The sequence below is a fragment of the Saimiri boliviensis genome, chromosome 12, assembly GCF_048565385.1.
Source record: "Saimiri boliviensis isolate mSaiBol1 chromosome 12, mSaiBol1.pri, whole genome shotgun sequence".
Lineage (NCBI taxonomy): Eukaryota > Metazoa > Chordata > Mammalia > Primates > Cebidae > Saimiri > Saimiri boliviensis.
Window position 1 is genome coordinate 35,316,274 of NC_133460.1, and position 19,614 is coordinate 35,335,887.

The window sequence follows — 19,614 nt, forward strand, 5'->3', positions numbered from 1 at the left end:
AAAGGAAGCTCTTCTAAAGTGGATGCCTTGACTTTGAGGTAGCCTGCCTGCTTTTATATCATTCTCCTACCCAGGGACCCTGGGAGGACTTGAGAGTTGCTTTTGGAAACTGGTCAGACAGGCAAAGAGACTCTAGGGAAGCTGAGATGTTCCAGGTCTCTACCCGTGCTTCAGCTAGTCACTTGGGCTGTGTATCCTATCCAGGGCAAGGGAGGTGGCCAGACAGCCCGGGGGAAGCTGCAACTATGTGACATGTGAGGGGTAAAGAGACTATCATCAAGACCTGTCACTGGCCTTCTGCTGAGTCCTTACAATAACTCTGGAAAGGCAGACACATTCTACTTAACAAATGAAGACACACAGTAGCTCAGAGCAGACAAGAAGCAACATACCCTCTGCTACATGTCAGACAAACTCACTCCTGCATTTCTCCCATTTCTCGCCTTGGTTCAGGACCACCTGCCCGAGCCCAGCAGGCCACGAGGTTATGAAACAGTGTTAAGAGGTGACAATCAAGGTTCTCAAGGAGCTCCAAAGCCTCCATGATCTGGCTCCTGCCAGCACCCCCGGGCCCATCACATCCCACTGTGGGCTCCAGCTTCAATCACCACCGTGGAGGTGCCAGAACGTGCCACATCTCTCTGGGCCTGTGCCTCCCTATCTGGTGTCTGTCCCACTTCCTGCTCTAGGAGGGATTAGTGATCTGACCTAATGCTGCTTGAATAAGGGCCCGAGCCACATGGCCTGCCTCTGTCTCTTTACTTTGCCTTCTAGACTGATCCTTTCAGGACTGGGGCTGTGTTTTTGACGTCCCTGTGTCCTAAGCAGAGCTAGTAGATCTAAAGAAGGCAGTGTGGGAAGCAGTGGGTCAGAGTGCCTAAGAGTCTAGGTTCTGGGGGCCACACTGCCTGGGCTGACTCATGGCTCAGCTACTCACTAGCTGGGTGACCTTCAGCAAATCATTGGACCTCTCCATGCCTCAATTTATTCCTCTGTGGGCCGGGTGCAGTGGTTCACACCTGTAATCCCAGCACTTTGAGAGGCTGAAGTGGGCAGATTGCTTGAGTCCAGGAGTTCGAGACCAGCCTGGGCAACATGGCGAAACCCCATCTCTACAAAAAATATAAAAATTAGCAGAGTGTGGTGGCACACGCCCATAATCCCAGGTACCCAGGAGGCTGAGGTGGGAGGATCACTTGACCCCAGGAGGTGGAGGTTGCAGCAAGCTGAGATGACACCACTGCACGCCACCAGAGTGACAGAGCAGGACCCTGTCTCAAAAAAAAAAAAAAAAAAAAAAAAAAAAAAAAAAAAAAAAAAAAGAATTCCTTTGTAAAATGGGGATAATAACAATGTAAATCTCCTAGGGTGATTATAGAATTAAAAGAAGAAATCCACATAAATAACTGATTTAAATTGATCTAAATTGATCTACTTCTTAGCAGAGGCTATGCATTCACAAAAGTGGTAAGAAAAACCCTGATGAACTGTGAAGCAAAAGAAAGCAGAGTGTGGGCCAGGTGTGGTGGTGCGTATCTGTAACTCCAGCACTTTGGGAGGCCAAGGCAGGAGGATAGCTTGAGTTAGGAGTTCAAGACCAGCTTGAGTAACTTAACGAGACCTCATCTCTATAAAACATTTACAAAATTAACCTGTAATCCTAATACTTTGGGAGGCCGAGGTGGGCGGATAATGAGTCAGGAGTTCGAGACCAATCTAGCCAATATGGTGAAACTCCAGCTCTGCTAAAAATACAAGAATTAGCCAGGCATGGTGGCACATGCCTGTAGTCCCAGCTACTTGGAAGGCTGAGGCAGAAGAATCGCTTGAACCTGGGAGGTGGAGGACGCAGTAAACCGAGATCATGGTACTGCACTCTAGCCTGGGAGACAGGGCAACACTCCATTTAAAAAAAAAAATTAGCTAGATATGGTAGTTTGCGCCTGTAGTTCCAGCTACTGAGACAGTGGAAGCCCAGGAATTCAAGGCTCTAGTGAGGTATGATCGCACCACTGCATACCAGGCACTCCAGGCTGGATCATAGCTCTTTGTAGCCACCAAAAAAAAAAAAAAAAATGGCAGAGTGGAACCCAAAGAAGCCGTGCTCAGCATTCAGGCCTCGGGACCTTTTTGGCTCAGGGGCTGGGGGGATCTTCCAGGCAGGACCTTCTAGGCACAGGATGCTGTAGTCCTGGCTGGGGGTTAGCATGTCAGCATCAGGAAGCAACATACAGACATTTGTCAGAACCAGTCCTCCAGTGAAAGCTGATGCCAGAACGCCCAATGCAAACACTGCCACCCACTAACAGAATCATGTGCCTGGCTGGGAGTACATGGAAGGAAGGCGTCAGTGGCCAGGACAGGGTGGGTCCTGCGGTGAGGCTTGTGGGTTTGGTCAGACAGTTGGAAATGGAGATTGACTTAAGACACATGGTCCCACTTCCTCTGCACCCCCAGGCCGCTGAGGCAGAATCACCAACTGTGGGGAGGAAGGTTCAGATTCCTCAGTCTGAGGTGCAAATGACAGGTCATTCCTGCTTTGCAAAATCCAAAAGTGAAACACCTCCGTCACACACCAATTAACGCAGATGATAAAGGCTGACAGGGGGAGCTGCATGCAATGAATTCCTCTAAACTATCCACAAATATTCATGTCTCCAGGGAATGATTTTCTAGGAAAAGGTTATGGTGCTTTCTAAGAAAGAAACTCTGATCTTACCGGGAGATAAAATACCATGAACAGCCTTGCAAATTCTGCTTCCTAGAGCGCATACTTCAGAAAAAAAGGGCTGATAACAGAAGCACACACTGCAGCTGTTCTGAGAACTCATCTCTTCACACGCATCTCTCCTGCAGCTGGCCAGATGCATATTTTATTTGACTCCCAAGAGCAGGGAGATGCCTTAATATCACACCATCTCTAGGAACCCTGAGGCTGCTGGACTAAGATTTCATACCAACCTCACCTGCCACGGTTCACAGAAATCTGTCTATACCGGTGAAGGCTACCTGCCTGCACCCAACGTTTGGTGGCAGATGCAATGGAATGCCAAATCCCACGTTCCAAAGAGCAACGTGCTTTGGAAAGTCATGTCTGGTGGCAAGTGTGTGCTCTCTATCTGCTATCTAAGCTGTGTTGAGGGCAGGGTCTTGACTTTGACGAAGAGGGCCTTTCCTGCCTGGTCTGGGAGTGGTTCTGGAGAACAATGGCCCAGGAGACGCCAGGTCTTGAGCTCACTCACCCGCCGGGTCTTCTCCACATCGCCACATGGCAGGCGCTTCACAAAGTCAATGCCCGTCAGCGGCGTGCCTGTTGGGGGCAGCAGGATGGAGGCATCCATCATGAGATATTCCACGTTCATGGGCTTCATCTAGAAGAGACATCACAGGAAACCTCAAAGCAGGTCCCTCGCTTGGTAGGAGGAACGGGCCAGGGGAGGTTACACAGGCTCCTCACCTTCACCCGCATTTAATAAATTTAAATGAGTAATCTAAACCCCGGATTTACACTGAGGTAAAGCCCAGAGGCAGCCAGATAAGGGAGCAATATGCCTCTGGTTTTCTAAGCTGCAGATTTTTCCTTTAATTAACGTAGCAGCACAGACCCTTGAGAAGTTGCCTCCCTGCTTGCTCCTCCTGGCATTCCCTCTCCCCCTCAGCAGGGACAGGGATTCTCAGCAGGAGGCTGGGCATGCTTTATCCCTGTAGCTGCAAGCCCACCTGCCACCTCCCTCCTCCTCTCTGTCCTTCAGTGGCAATGATAACAGCTGTGGCGATGGCAGCTTCTCTTTAACAAGAGCTGACTACAGCGCAGACTGTGACCTAAGGGCTTTTGAGAAGCTGCTTCCCACTTTGCTGATGAAGGAACAGCCTCAGAGAAGCAGAAAAATGGATCCAAGGTCACTCAGTTGGTGGGTAGCAGAGCCAAGACACAGCCCAGGCTTGCCCTTCTCCAGGGCCTCTGATTCCCATCCTAGGGTCAACGTTCCTCCTTCCTTCCTCGTCCCCTTCACCTCTTACCCAGGATAATAAAACGCAGTAGTTTTTGGAGCATCTACTAAGCCCCAGGCACCTGCTGGGATCACTTTCTGCTGGATGACAGGTGCTGGCGCCCCATCATGAAGGGACACTGAGCTTAGAGGACGAAGGTGCATGGTCACGGCACTGGGCCAGAGCTGACTGCCTCTGTGAAGCATTCTTTCATGACTAAGACACAAGGGGACACCCCCTCCCCGCCACCACTCCCAGATCTCTGTTGCATCAGTAGTGGTAATGGATGCACACGAGTTGCTGAACACCAATACTTCACTTCCATGTCCTCATGGAGGAAGGGTAAGCTTACTACAGAATTCGTTTTACTCTTTCAAACATCACAAGCTTTCCTTGTGTCTTCTCTTTTCAGAAAGTGGCCTTCAAACCTACTATACTTGCCCCCTCCTGCTAGGTACAGTTGACCACACAGGGCAAGGATACAATGAGGACCCGGCTGCCCAGATACCCGGTGCTGCACTTTGAATGTGTCCCCAAAGCTCATGTGTTGGAAACAATCCTCAGTGTGACAGTGTCGAGAGGTAGGGCCTACGAAGACAGGATTAGGTCTCATGAACGAAGTAATGTTGTCACTGCAGGTGTGGCTCAATTTTGGTGAGAGTGGGTCTGTTATAAGAGGGAGTTCTGTCCCCACTTGCTCTGTCTTGCCCTCCCGCCTTGCACCATGGGATGATGTGGCAAGAAGGCCCTCATCAGATGCCAGCACATTGTGATACTGGACTTCCCAAACTCCAGAACTATAAGAAATTTCTTCTCTTTATAAATTAGGCTGTGGTATTCTGGTATAGTTGCAGAAAACGGACTGAGACGTCTGGTGAACGGGCCAGGGGGCCAAGGAGCCACTTGGCGCATGCTCCTTGCCTTTTTCTTCTGGACACTTCTAAGTACTTTCCTCCAGAGGCCTGGGGTCCTCCACTTCCAATCTTCTATCCCAGCAGGGGTGGCAGCTCCTGCCTCACTCAATCACTTGTGGCTCCCTTTCCCGCTACTCCCACTGCCCCCACAACCTTCCCAGTGAACCCCTCAAGCCTGCTGGGGGCACCGCTAGACCATCACCTCACTGCACCTTTTGCATTAAACCAGAGGCAATAAGGGAAACAAAGGAAGGGTCGGTCACAAGTCATGGCCTGACTTTGACGCAGCCTCCGAGGGCCCATCCCCACCTCCTTCCACTCAGAAGCTGTATTCGATGAGGGCTGATTTGCAGATACAAATCTCTAGAACGACAAGAAATTTCTTCCAACAAATCTACAAATCGGTCCTCATCCTTCAGGGTGTGGCACCTTTCCATTTTTCTGGAATGTCAAGCATTGTATAGGACGGACAATACATGTTTGATTAAAACAAACAAACAAACAAAAGCCGGGAAGCTCCCCATGGTAGGAGGGGGAGGAAATGAGTATTTGTGGTGTGTGGACTCAACAGGAGGCCTTTTGTTGGCTTTATCATATCCAGCCTGGGTGTCTGTGTGGTAGGGACCCTACCCTATGGATTAAAAAAAAATAATCAAGGCTCAGAATTTAAGCAACATACTCGAGGTTGCATTGTCAAGAGCAGACACCGAGCAGGGGTTTAGGAGCCCCAGCTTCTCCACATGGTCAAGTGCCATAGGAGCCTGACATTTCCAAACAGGAAACTAAACTGTAGGGAATGACATTGCAGGAGGATGTCTTGGGGGTAAGAGGAAATGGCAAACGACAACGGAATCCCTTCCACTCTAGTGAATGGTCTGAAGGAAGGAAGCCCATGCTGGAACTGCAGATCAGAGGAAGAGCTCCATGCTGGAACATTCCAGTGGAGCAGCAAACAGGGAGGCAGGGACAAAATACGTGGAGAAGCACGGGGGAATGGGCTGTCCTGCTCTGGAAGCCTGGCCCTGCCACTCACTGGCCGGGCAGAACTGGGGACATCACTAGACCTCTCTCAGTTTCCTCACTGTCAAGTACAGTAATACGCTTTGGCTCTGTGTCCCCACCCAAATCTCAACTGGAATGGTAACAACCCCCACGTGTCAAGAGTGGGACCAGGTGGCAGTAATTGAATCACGGGGGCAGTTTCCCTCATGCTGTTCTCATGATAGTGAGTTCTCATGAGATCTGATGGTTTTCTAAGCATCTGGCGTTTTTTAATACTTGCACTCATTCTCTCTCCTGCCACCTTGTGAAGAGGTGCCTTCCACCATGATTGTAGGTTTCCTGAGGTCTCCCCAGCAATGGGGAATTGTGAATTAATTGAACCTCTTCTCTTTATAAATTACCCATCTTGGGTATTTCTGCATAGCAGTATGAGAACAGGCTAATTCAGCAAGAAAGGGACAAAGGCAGTAGCTATTACCATTGGTTGGCATGAGGATGAAGACATGTAATCTGTACCACATACTGTATACATCCAGCACCAAGTAACTCCTCAATAAAATGGTACTACCCCCAAATTACTATTCCCAGCAGAGACTCTTCGTGACTCACTTGACACCTCCCATCCCAGGGGGAGTGAATATAGTTTGAAATTTTAACAGTGATGCAGATTACAAGGCACCATTCTAAATCTGCTTCCCCATCAATCTGTGCTATTTGGTGAGAAAGCCCTAAGTTAAAAACCCTCCTCTGGGATGGGCAGGGTGAGCTTGGCAGGAATGCAGGCACACGCTAGCCCAAGTGTGTCCCAGCTCCGCACTTACTGTCATGCTCCTGTACTCATCTTCAAACATGTCCAAAAAAATGTCTTCTCCCTAAAAAGAAAAGAAGGGAGGGAAGAGGATATTATTCATACTTTTTTTCCATAAAAACAGAGTATTATAAACTCTAGCTCGTGGCTTTGGGGGCCATCTGCTTCTCATTAGTGAGTTCTCGTAAATCACCAGGAAGTAAAATACACACGTGAACACAAACACACATGCTCAAATGACAGACCAAATATCAAATTGCACTACTTAAAATTTTCTCCTTCTTTTTTTCACTACTCAAAACTTTCTCCTTCTTTTTTAAGTACATGGAGAGTTCTTCTGTCAAAGCAGTTAATTAAAAAAAAAAACAACAAAAATAATACCATGTAGAATTAAAACATAAAAAAAGGCTAATATTTCAAGTGTTTAACATCATTTGTTTGTCGAGAATGATTGGAGAAATGGGAAATCCTGGCTAAGTTACCATATTAAAAATACAAGCCTCCACACCTCTGGAAGGAAGAGTATAATTAAATAAGGTTAGCATTACCCCATGTTTATGGGGAACATGGCTTGTTCCCTTTGTTTTTGAGGAGTGCTTTTGGGGTTATGTCATTCCTCAGGGTTGTGACTGCCCAGGAGGTCTCCTTTAGGACAGGGTGGTGGGCATAAACTTGGCTCTGAGACACATAACCAAATGCAGCTTTACACCTCTCGCCTCTTTGTTATGCAAAGATGGCATGACAGTCCAACTCTGTTTGGGGTATTGTGAAGATGAAATGAGTTAACACACATGAAATGCAAGGAGGCACAGAGCCTGTCCCTCAGTCAGGGGTGGGTCAGTGTGAGCACTCACTGTCATTATAATCTCTACTGGATAATGGCCGTTACAACTGCTGCATCTCTCTCACAAGTTCTGAACACACACACACACACACACACACACACACACACACACACACACACAGAGTTGGGGTGGAAAAGGGAATAGATCCTTTTTATGTTTTTTCAGTTGTCAGAACTACAACTAAATTTGAATATTCTTGTGTGATGTAAGTACCACCACCAGAGAAGACAATTCCTGAAAACACCTAAAAACTGCTGCAAAATTATACTTAGGGTCTAACAAATGTTATAGGATAAAATTAAGAAAAATCTGGGTTGGGAGAAGGGATCCAGAATTTAAATAGAGCTCTCCTTTTCTTAATAATAAAGACTAACCTCTGGGAAAATGCCTACCTATATGTCTTCCTGGTTTTGCAATCCAAAGCCTTCTAGGGGACATAAACTTAGGGCAGTTATACTGGCAAGAGGTTCAAAGATGACTAATACAACCCTGAGGTTTCTGCTTTCTTGTGGGCTTTGCTAGTAGGCGTGTATCCTCACTTGGAGGCCAAGTGTGGTTTGGGATATTCTAAGGGGAAAGTGGGATTTCCTCCTCAGTGTGTGGGGGCCCATACCCTTGTCTGGGTATGTCCACTGTTGCGCTGGATGGGGTCATCTAAGCCTGGCAAGGTGGACCTCCAAATTATATAACCTTGTTTTATCTCAACAAACACTGACAATAATGGATAGTGGCTTAAAAAGATTCCTGCAAAGAAACAGCAGCTTCAAGAGGACTTGAATAACTAAAGTACAGGGGACAACAAGGAAATGGCAGTGTTGCCGCCTTCCTCCTGCAGGAGGCTCTTCATCAGCCACGTTAGCAGGGGAAACCATTACTCGCAGGATCTGCAGAGACCTGATCTGGAGGCTGGCAAATTAGGAAACGACTATTTGATCTATGGATTCATCCACCATGGCTGACGAGTGATGAGCCTTGCTTGAAAGACACGCGAGGTCTGGCAAGGCCTGAGTGTTTCTGCTCCCCACGCACCCCAAATTCATATGTTGAAATCCTAATTCCCAAGGTGATGGAATTAGTAAGTAGGGCCTTTGGGCGGTGATTAGGTCGTCCAGTAAGATGGTGCCATCTGAGACAGTGAGCCTACCATGTGTGAGAAAGTGGGCCTTCACCAGATATCAAATTTGCCTTGATCTTGGACTTCCCATCTTCCAGAACTGACAGAAGTAAACGTCTATTGTTTATAAGCTATCCAGTTTATGGTATTTTGTTTTAGCATCCTGAATGGACTAAATCATATGCCTTATAGAGCTAAAACAAAACCATCCCAATTAGGTATTTTTAAAACCATCTGGAACCTGAAGACAAAGCTCTGCAAATTTTTCAGATACTAGAAGTCATGGTGGCACTTTACAAAATCTCAATAAACTTAATAAAGGTTCAGAAGCCTCTATAAGGTTCCTTAGCACATACTCATGTGAATAATAGGCATGTATATAGTTCATAAATTGATAGGTAATTCATAATTTTATATGCATAAGCATATATAACTCATGAACATATGCTCATCATATAGATACACACTCACATGTGTTTATATGCACATAGTTCATAATTTACATATAATTATTCCCAAATAAACAAATCCACATATAACTGAGAAACAAACTTACATACTGGAGCTGAGTCCTCAAAAATTTTACAGATAAAAGCATGGGCAGAAAAAAGTTTAGATATTGCTGCCTTAGAGACTATAAAGTTGAGCATTTTTATTCAGTAACTACAGGCATAAAAAATAACTGAAGACACATAACATTTATCTGCATAGAACCAGACACCACACTCCTGCTTCTACGAGATCCACCATGCTGCCGTCCATCTGTGTTCTGCCAATTACCTTATAAAAATGTCGTACAAGGTGAACACTTTCTTCTCTCGCACCCTGTAAAAGAGAAGGAAGGTGTTAAAGAGGCAGGTCTCATCTAGGTGGGCAAGTTGGGCAAACTACAAATTCCAAAATATGAGTGTGTATAAAACAGATCTGGACTAATATCCTTAATGTAAAAAACATTTTTTTTTCCCTTTTGTTGAGATGGAGTCTTGTTCTGTTGCACAGGCTGGAGGGCAGTGGCACAATCTCGGCTCACTGCAACCTCCGCATCATGGGTTCAGGCAATTTTCCTGCCTCTGCCTCTCAAGTAGCTGAGATTACAGGTGCCTGCCATCATGCCCAGTTAATTTTTGCATTTTTGGTAGAGACAAGGTTTCACCATGTTGGTCAGGCTGGTCTCAAACTCCTGACCTCAGGGGATCTGCCCATCTCAGCCTCCCAAAGCGCTGGGATTACAGGCGTGAGCCACTGTGCCTGGCCTATAAAATAGTTCTTAATGAGAGAGAGAGAGAGGAAAGGAGACAGAGTTCAAAATAAAAACAGGGAAAGGATAGGTAATTTGACTGTAATGACATGAGAAGCTGTTAATGTACAGCTCATTGGGGAAAAATGGGTTATAAAATATGGCCATTATGACTCCTTTTTTAGTTTATTTTTTGAAGTCAGGATCTCAATCTGTGGACCAGGCTAGAGTGTGGTGGTGCAGTCACAGCTCACTGCAGTCTCAAACTCTTGGGTTCAAGTAATCTTCCAGCCTCAGCCTTCTGAGCAGCTGGAACTACAGGTGTGTCTTGGCTAATATTTTTTTTTTTTTTTTTTTTTTTAGAGACAGTGTGTCACTATGCTGTCCAGGCTAGTCTCAAACTCTTGGCCTCAAGTGATCCTCTCATTTCCACTTCTCAAAATGTTGGAATTACAGGCATGAGCCACTGTACCTGGCCCAACTACATTTGTGTAAGACAAAAATTTAATGTATACGTATATGTATATATATACTTATACATACATATATACATACTGTTTTCATTTACATATTTGCAAACAAATGTTTTATTTACATATATACATTTGCATATATTTACACATTACATATGTAACTATATACTTACACTGCATATTTTCATATTGTATATATAAATAGAATTCTTTTCATATGTAATTATTTGCTTAAATAATAAATATATTTATTTACCTATATGTGTGTATATATACACATATGTGTGTGTCTGCACAGACACAGCCGAAGTGTCAACTATAGTTGTTACTTTTACCTCTCTGTACTTCCTAAATTTTCTAAAACAAACACAGAAAATAAGAGGGCATACCATAAAAGCTACTGAAAATTTAATGAATGTATATTTTAAGCACAAAAACCATCATCAGTGTGTGTATATGTGTGAATATGTCTCTATGTGCATAAAACTTTTGTAATACCAAAGGAAAAATTCTGAGGACAAATACAGAACCAAACAGCTGCAATACAAACTACTAAAACTCAATCAAGTGGACTCTTCAGCGAGTCTCAGCAGAGCAGGCCCTGCAACTTCTAGCTAGTGACTGATGACACCATAGGCCAGGGCTCCTATCTGGATGCCAGCAGCTGCCCTCCCATCCTCCTGTCCCTCTCCCTTGGCCCCTGTACAGGAAGGAGGAGGGGAGAAGGCATCACCTCCAGGCAGGCCAGGTGCACATCCTTCATGATACAGCCGGCAATTGTCAGGACTTGCTGCTTCAGAAGCAGGCAGCTCAGCTCCAGCGTCGCCAGCCGGATCTTCCCATCTGCAGAGCACACCAGGGTAAGCCTTGCGCACCCAGGGTGGAGCGCCCTGCAGCCCAAGGCTCCCGCCTATCCATGTCAAGGTCAGCAGGTCAGGTGATAGACCAACTGCTCATGGCTCCCAACATCCAGTGGGGACACAGAGGGAACCTCCCATGCTAAAACCATTCCCAGTCAGTTAGAATTCAATGTTCCCCATCAAAACTGCCTATACCAAATATTTTCCTGAAGTCCATTTACTGGCAGTGGGTACAGGAAAAAGGGTTACTAAACACTGCTGAGACCTGGAGAGTGGCCCTGCACCCCGAATTCCTCTAGAGAGCTGCGAGTCCCACTCTGGTCATGTGATTTGGGTGAAGCTGGTCCTCCTTGTCCCCGTTCCAGGGTTGGGCACATCACCCGGCCAGATAGTGGGCTCCATTCCCTTGGTCCCAGTGACGAGGTAAGAACCAGGCAAGGGAGTCAGTCAGAGCCAGTAAGGCTCAACCTCACAATTTGCTGGAACCTCTGGGTAAGAAAAATTCTCCTTGTACTGGGCTGAGCAGAGGACTGTGGTGAGGCTCTGACCGGCACTAGCATTATAATCTATCGGCCACCTCTTCACCTTTGCCAGCATTTTTCATCTTCGTAAAGTACTCTGCAAATACCATTTTGAGATCTCTCTTCCAACTAGACTGTCCAAAGCGAAGCATCTCCCACAGAGCAAGTCTAGAGTCTTAGTGGAGAAAGGGCTAGCTGGAGGGGCTGGCATTTATCTTCTCAACCCAGAAGATGGCAGAGACCAAGTGTAGAAAAATACTGTTTGAGGCCCTGGATCCAACTTTGCCTGAAGCCAGGCCTCAGCAGACTTTAAAAACCAACATAGCTTTGTCTGTCTGTTTGTACTATTTAAGCTGGAGTGAGCTGGGTTTCCATCAAGTGCAACAGAGCTCTCACACAGCTTACTTACTATGCTATTACTTACTTACTACTGTGAGCCAGGTATAGTGTTGAGCACTTTATATATACTTCCTCAAGGAATCTCTAAAAAAACCGATTGCAATGAGTGCTCCAAAGACTGAGGCTCAGCAAAGTGAAGTGACTCATCCAGGGTCTCATCCCTGGGCAGTGGTAGACTGCAGGTGCTCAGAATGCCAAAACCCACACGTGGCATCTCTCCTAGAAGCATCTGTAACTGACTGACTTAAGGACAACCGCTCTTATGCAAACTCCTCTGTGGGTCTTTAAAGTTTATTTCTGGGGAAGGGTCCCACTGTGGAAAGGAGGTCGTCCTCACGTTATGCCTCTAAGGCCTTGGAAACATCAGAGACCACGATGGGTTACTGGGAAAAAAACTAAAGGCAGATACAACTCTCTGCCCACCTCCCTGCCCGTCCCTTTGTTAATGCCTTGAAAGTCAGGTGAAAATATGTGAGGAAAGGGATTCTGCTTAAAAAATGAAAAAGTGTTATCACGAAAGATAAGTCTTCCTAAACATAATACAAGACGCAGGGACCATCAAGGAGAAGGCTGAGTGGTCTCAGCTCCAACAGGTCTCCCTGCCCCACCCCACCCAGCCCCAGCACTAGCATACCCTATCTTCATCTGCCTCTTCCAAGTGAGTTTTGCTCCAAGCACAGTCTCACTCCTACCTGTTCCCATACCTACCCACAACTGTTGCTGCTAACAAAACTCTGTCTTCTACTACACTGGCCCCTTAAACATTTCAAACTTTCTCCCGTCACTCCACTCCCAGCCTAGTTCTTTGTCACAGTATTGCCTTGGGCCACTGGGAGTGGGGAGCGCAGTGACAAACACTGGCAGTCTCAGCAAAGGAAGGGCTAGGTATGGAAGGAGAAGAAAGAGGGTTACCAAGTGGCAGGGGGTGGGATGGAAAAAGGAGACCCAGAGCTAAAGATACAGTCCTAGCAGGCAGGAGGGCTGGCCCAGGATGCAGGGCTTGAAGGGCAGAGGGAGAGTCTGGGACTGGCCCGGAAACTCAGAAGGCTCAGGTCTAGCACCCAGGGCTCTGGCCCCCAGTGGGGCCTGCTCCCTGTGACTGTGTAGCCCTGAGGACAGACAACACCCCAAGTGGGCACCTGGCTGGGCAGCATTGTTCATGATCCTGATGAGCCTTTCAGCCAACGGATGGTTGTAGGTGTTCTTCTCTGCCACATTCGGCACTGGGAGCTGGATTCGTTCTAATTTCTCAGGATCCATGCCTGGAACAGAGGAGAAGGACGTAAGCGGAGCTGCCTCCTAACTGCGTGTCCTCCTCGTCCTGAGAGACCCTGCAGAGTGCGCTTTCCTCAACTTCAGCCACGTATGTTCCCTCCTGGTGATTTCTTTTCTTTCTTTTTTAAGTTTTTAGTAGAGATAGGGTTTCCCCATATTTCCCAGGCTAGACTTGACCTCCTGAGTTTCCCAAAGTGCTGGGCCTCCCAAAGTGCTGGGATTACAGGTGTGAGCCACCGCGCCTGGCCCCTCTTGGCAACTGCTGTCATGACTGGTTGCTGTCGGTGCCGTAACTTATCGCAGAGCTCTCCGTAAACTTACTGAAGTTACATAAATGTGTTTTATTATTCATGTAAATAATATGTATTAACTTACATAATCCATAAATGAACTTACATAAATGTATTAACTCAAACATTTTCTATCACTACTTATAAAACAGGAAATCAGGATTGATGCAATAATTGCCAGTAATAATTTTTTAAAAATCAAAAAATGTTTTTACATTCCAGCCAATGACTGTTGACTCCCTACTCCTGGTGGCCCAAGGCCTGATCTTTGTTAAAAAGGGTGGTTGGCAGGTACTTAATAGGGTTGGAGAGGAGCTAGCCCCAAATGGTGACATTCTCCCAGACATAGCAGAGGAAAGGGAATGGAGCACAATTCACAGCCACTGCGTGCCAGGTCTGCGGGCCACCTGAGGCCACTCTCGTATTAGGTACCTTATATACCTGGGAAAACTGAGACCTAGAGAAACAGAGACTAAATATGAAGGAAACTAGAGTCACCCCCAACAATTGTGCCTTTTAGCTTTTAACAACAAACTCAAAAGCTGGGCCCCACCCTCAACACACACAGGAGGAATCAGGTTCTGAGCCAGGTGAGGCAGAGGCCACCCCTGCCCCTGAGGATGGCATTGGCAGAACGAGACTAAGCTAAACCTTTCTTACAGAACTGTGCACATACGAGTTTGGCACAAAAGTAACTGTGGTTTTGCCATTAAAAGCAATTGCAAAAACCGCAATTACTTTTGCGCCAGCCTAACACAATGACACCAATACAGCAGACATCTATCATTAGGAGGCAAAGAAATCACTTATCCTCCAGTGAAAAGTCAACAATTCCTTCTGCGAAAACTAACAGCATTTAAAAGATAAAAGATGAGATGGGGGCCGGGCGCGGTCGCTCAAGCCTGTAATCCCAGCACTTTGGGAGGCCGAGGCGGGTGAATCACGAGGTCAAGAGATCAAGACCATCCTGGTCAACATGGTGAAGCCCCGTCTCTGCTAAACATACAAAAAATTAGCTGGGCATGGTGGCACGTGCCTGTAATCCCAGCTACTCAGGAGGCTGAGGCAGGAGAATTGCCTGAACCCAGGAGGCGGAGGTTGCGGTAAGCTGATATCGCGCCATTGCACTCCAGCCTGGGTAGAAAGAGCAAAACTTTGTCTCAAGAAAAAAAAAAACAAAAAACAAAAAACAAAGATGAGATGGGGGGTGGGGAAGGTAAGTGGGAAAGGAAAAAGAGAACAGGCAAGTGCATGACTATGCCCTGGCGTCATTCTTCCTAAAGAAGCACACAGGACCTGCAGTGACAGAAGACCTGTTGGGTCTACTAGAACAGTTCCCACCTAGGGAAAGGATCTTCAAACTCCTTATCTGCTCATCTGACATGGCTCTTGAAAAATACACTTGCAGAAACAAACATCTAGCTTGATCCAAGCTTGGAGAACTGAATGGATTGTTTGTGCTTCGAGCACGTCTTTTCCTGTTATTCTACGAAAGGGGGAAAGGTGGCACTTCTCGGAACTCTTGAAATATGGTCCCTTGAGTACCAGATGACGCTTCATTTAGAACCTTGACAAAATAGTGGAAGATAGCATTGAAGAGCTGATTGTCTGGATTCTAAGTAACTCCTGCACACACACGTTGATGTAATAAGCCATAACAATCTATCTTGCTTTTCTGAATTCCTTCCAGCTCCTAGAGAGAGGCTAAGTCATATCAAGGAGATGACCTGGGTGAGGGACGGCCTAAGGGCTTGAGTTTGGTAGTGGTCTCTCTCATGCCCCAAAACGCCTCACAAATGTGGCTTCCTCAACAAATTTGCAGTAAAAATTTAATCTGTGGCTTCTGTGTCCCATATTAATGCTAAATGTGTAACTCTAAAGGATTCTGGCTTATTGAATGGCAAAAAGATTGTCAATTGAATCTTTTTGGCATTTGATTTTTCCAGAGATGTCAACACTGTCCTAACACCTCTCTACTTGTTAATTTCTGGCCCTTTGAGAACTGCCAGTCAGTAGTTCTGCGGGGGAATCAAAGCTCCTCTGCATTCCAGGTGCATCGCCTAACTTTATAACCAACCACCAATCACTCCACTTCAGAGAGGACAGCGCAAAGCGCCCAGCCGCTGGCTGCTTCTAGAGCGGGGCCGTGGCCACAGAACCATGGAAAGAGGCAAACTAGGACCAGGTCTTGAATTTCCATAGAGAGGTCTATTTTGTTTCTTTTCTATCACTGTCCCTCCACCTTCTCAGAATTTGTGGACGATGAGGAAATCTGTGGCAAGCCCTTTTCTTGACAAGAGAAAAGCATCCCAAGATGATCCTGACCTTTCTCAACTCTCCATGAAGGGAGAGTCCCAGAGGATAGAAACACCTCCCTCTGCACCGGATTCCAAGTGCAGCCCCTTCCTTTTGGGAGAAAGTTAAGGCCCAGAGAGGTGAAGCTGTTTCCCCAAGGTCAGAGAGCAAGTTAGAGACACAGCTCAAACCACTTTCAGATGATCCAGAAGGTGAGCGGGGTCCACATGGGAAAGGGTGGCGGCACCCACAGAGCCAACCCACCAGGAACGCCCAGAGTGCCCGCCAACAGCCACCCCACTGTGTCCCTGGGTTCACTCTCTCCGAGGGGGACAGCTGGGTACAGTGGGAATGAGAAGCCTGAGGGTGGGATGTGGAAGGAACTTCATTTTGATACTTCACCTTTTTGAACCTCAGTCTCCTCACCTGTGAAGTGGGAATAATTATGGTAACTACCCGTCCCACAACTGGTGTGAGCATCGAAAGAGAGAAAGCACTGTCACAGGTCAACAATTTTAATTCTCGTTATGATGCACAAATGGGAATTTTTAGTTTGAGCATTGCTTAATGCATGGATGACAATTTTTAGCTTGAGCATGGCTTGATGTGTTTCCTTGTCATTCATGTTATAAAAGAAAAGTTAAGCCAAGTGCAGTGGTTCATGTTTGTAATCCCAGCACTCTGGGAGGCCAAGGCAGGCAGATCACCTGAGGTCTGGCGTTTGAGACCAGCCTGGTATATGTGGTGAAACCCTATCTCTACTAAAAATACAAAAATTAGCTGGGTGTGGTGGCGCACGCCTGTAGTCCCAGCTACTCGGGAGGCTGAGACATGAGAATCGCTTGAACCCTGGAGGCAGAAGCTGGAGTGAGCAAAGACCGTGCCACTACACTACAGTCTGGGTGACAGAGCAAGCCTCTGTCTCAATTAAAAAAAAAAAAAAAAAGGAAAGTTAGAAAAAAAGAACAAAATGAAAAAAACCTAAGAGCCAAATAGAGGTACAGACAGCTCAAAGGAGGCATGCTGAGCTGCTGGGGCCCCTCTCAGGGGGCGAGCTGCTCAGGTTGGGTCCTAAAGGATGGACAGGAGTTTGCTTTGAGCCAGGCAGTCAGGGCCAGGGCTTGCCAAACCAAGGTGGAACTGCAGGGAGTGGAGCAGAGCCAGGGAGGGGATGGTGAGGTGGAAGACAGGGGAAGGGACAGGCAAGGCTTTGTGCCAGGATCCTGGAGGGTGATGCAGTGGAGGGACCAGGAGAGGCAGCTCGTGGGCAGTGACATGATCTGGCTGTGTCCTGGCTGACTGTGGGGGTGGTTCCATTCTCCTGGCTGCTCCAAGTGGTCTCCATGCTTCCGGCCCTTTCCCCCAAACTGACCTGGTACTGCCATGCAGTCCATGTGAGGTGGAGTTTACCACCAGCCCTGGGAGGCAGAGAGCAGAGGTGATTCCACACAGCATACGGCAAAATTATGCAACAGAAACCCCTCTGAACATCTCCCTTCTTTCCCCAAAGCTCCTCCTGAGACAGGTGCTCCATTCTCTCTCCTCACTCTTTTTCCCACCATGGCCTCTAAAACCCCCCCTGTTACTCTGAACTACCAAGTGTTTTCAAGCAGCCCTTATCATTCACCAAAGCACTCAGTCAAAACAAACAACAAAAGTCCCTTGCCGGGGAAGGAGAGTGTCTTTGGAAGGAAGGAGGAGAGGATTCCGCTAAGAGGACAAGATTGCCTTCACGTGGTACGCCCTGAAGAAATGGTGACCATCAGCCAGGCATGTGACATGTAATGCTTCATTTCATCCTCATGACACTCTGTGAAGTCGGTGATACTATTTCCATTTTATAGATGAGGAGGCTGAGGCTCAAAAAAAGACATGAAGTTTGCGGACAGTGGAAAGCCCAGCCCTGAATGCACTCATATGGCTCCTACCTCCAGCCTCTCTGCTGTGTCCCTGTGGGTTAATTCTCTCTCCCTCCACTTGCCCAATCTATGCGTGTCATGTGATCTAGTGGTGTTCTTGGCACAAACACAACAGTCCATCAATTTCTGCTAAATTAATTTTTTTTATAAGTTAAGTAGTTTTGATCAAATTTGGGGCAGAGGATCAGACAAATCTCAAAATTAAGGGGAAACACACATAAAATAGAAGCCACCATATGACAGCTGTGCAGAAAAGCCCAACCATCACCCACACACAAAACAGGCTAGAAAGAAACAGACACTGTCAGCCCTTGGTTACCTTAAGGTGGTATCATCAAAGACAAGTGAAAAAGCAACTTATTCTCATTTTTGTTTTTTATAACAATCATTGCCTCACCTTCACTGTTCTTAGGAGAGCATTTAATTTGTGGCAAACATTAGATATGGGTTTAAATCTCCTTCCTGAAACAACCTGGTGGCTGACAGTTCTGAATGGATAAGGCCAACGTCACTGTGTAACGGGGACATTCGAGTGAAAGGTAAGACGGCACCTGTGTGCAAGGACACACACACACTCACACATGCTCACACACATGCATACACCATGGTTTTCTGTCACAGAAAGGCGGTTTTGCAGCAGCTTCTTTGCCAGTCATTTCCCTCTGACAGTAATAAACACTGTAGATAATAAATTACCCTATTTGCTTCAACTTTTAAGTGCCTGGTGACAGACAAATTCCAAAGAAACCCTGTTGCACTTCACTGGAGCACTAGCTCATTCTGGCTTCCAGCAGACCACATGTTCCCTGCCCTGCCCACAGCCCTCCCTCGGGGGTCAGAGCCTGAGCTGCCCACTCCAGTCAGAACGGGTGTCCCCTATCCAGAGGGTTGGAGGGCAGAACTCCCAACCAACTCATTCAAAGAATCCGAAACAGAAGGGAAGGGTGTGGTCCACAGTGTCAATACTCTTACTAAGCTTCCCTCTCAGTTCTGATATCTGGATTCTTCCCCCTTAGTAGTAGCCCCCATTCAGGGTAGGGATGAAAAAGACCCAGATCAAAGATGCAAAAGAAGAATTAAGACAGAAGTGGATAAAGACACCATGAGAACACCAGGTAAACAATGTTCAAATTTTTAAAAAAATGTCTCTTGACCACGCGAGGTCTCTTTGGCTGCAGTCACACAAGTATTACCAGCTTTGGAAGACTACAGAGCAGCGATTTTAAAAGCTAACCAGATGTTGGGCTGGTTTCCAATGTATTTCCAATTCAGGTTATGTGTCAGCCAAGATAAAAACAATGCTGTGCCAGCTCTCTGCATGGCAAAACTTCCCTTTATCCTATTACTTTTCAACCTTTGCCATATCACTCATCCATGTTCCAGTAACTTCTCAGCACAACAAAACACAAAATGCAAAGAGCCCAAGACTCCTTCCTCCTGGGTAAACAATGACAAACGGAGTGGCAGAAGTAGAAGGTTGGTCACTGAACTGGGGAACCTTCAAGATATGAAAACTTTAAATTCACCCTCATCCCTCCCTGCCCCCACCCCTCTGGCCCAGGACTCCGCGGACTTGACAGAAGAGCAAAGGCTGCATTTTCTATTACAGAAACAAACCAGAGTTCATTATGCGGCCCAACTGAATCACAAGTGCCTTCTGCCAACCGGTCAA

General features: G+C 46.7%; 1 protein-coding gene across 8 annotated transcripts in view; it reads right to left on the reverse strand.

Annotated features, from left to right (window-relative positions):
* Positions 1-19,614, reverse strand: part of CLEC16A (C-type lectin domain containing 16A) — a 231,727-nt gene that overhangs the window by 125,118 nt on the left and 86,995 nt on the right. For all 8 annotated transcript variants that reach the window (XM_074382227.1, XM_074382226.1, XM_039478046.2 and 5 more), the window contains 5 exons: positions 13,303-13,425; positions 11,117-11,226; positions 9,454-9,498; positions 6,728-6,778; positions 3,243-3,371 (listed from right to left, as the gene is read on the reverse strand). In XM_074382227.1, coding sequence (XP_074238328.1) covers positions 3,243-3,371; positions 6,728-6,778; positions 9,454-9,498; positions 11,117-11,226; positions 13,303-13,425 — 458 coding nt within the window. The remainder of the gene's footprint in view (positions 1-3,242; positions 3,372-6,727; positions 6,779-9,453; positions 9,499-11,116; positions 11,227-13,302; positions 13,426-19,614) is intronic.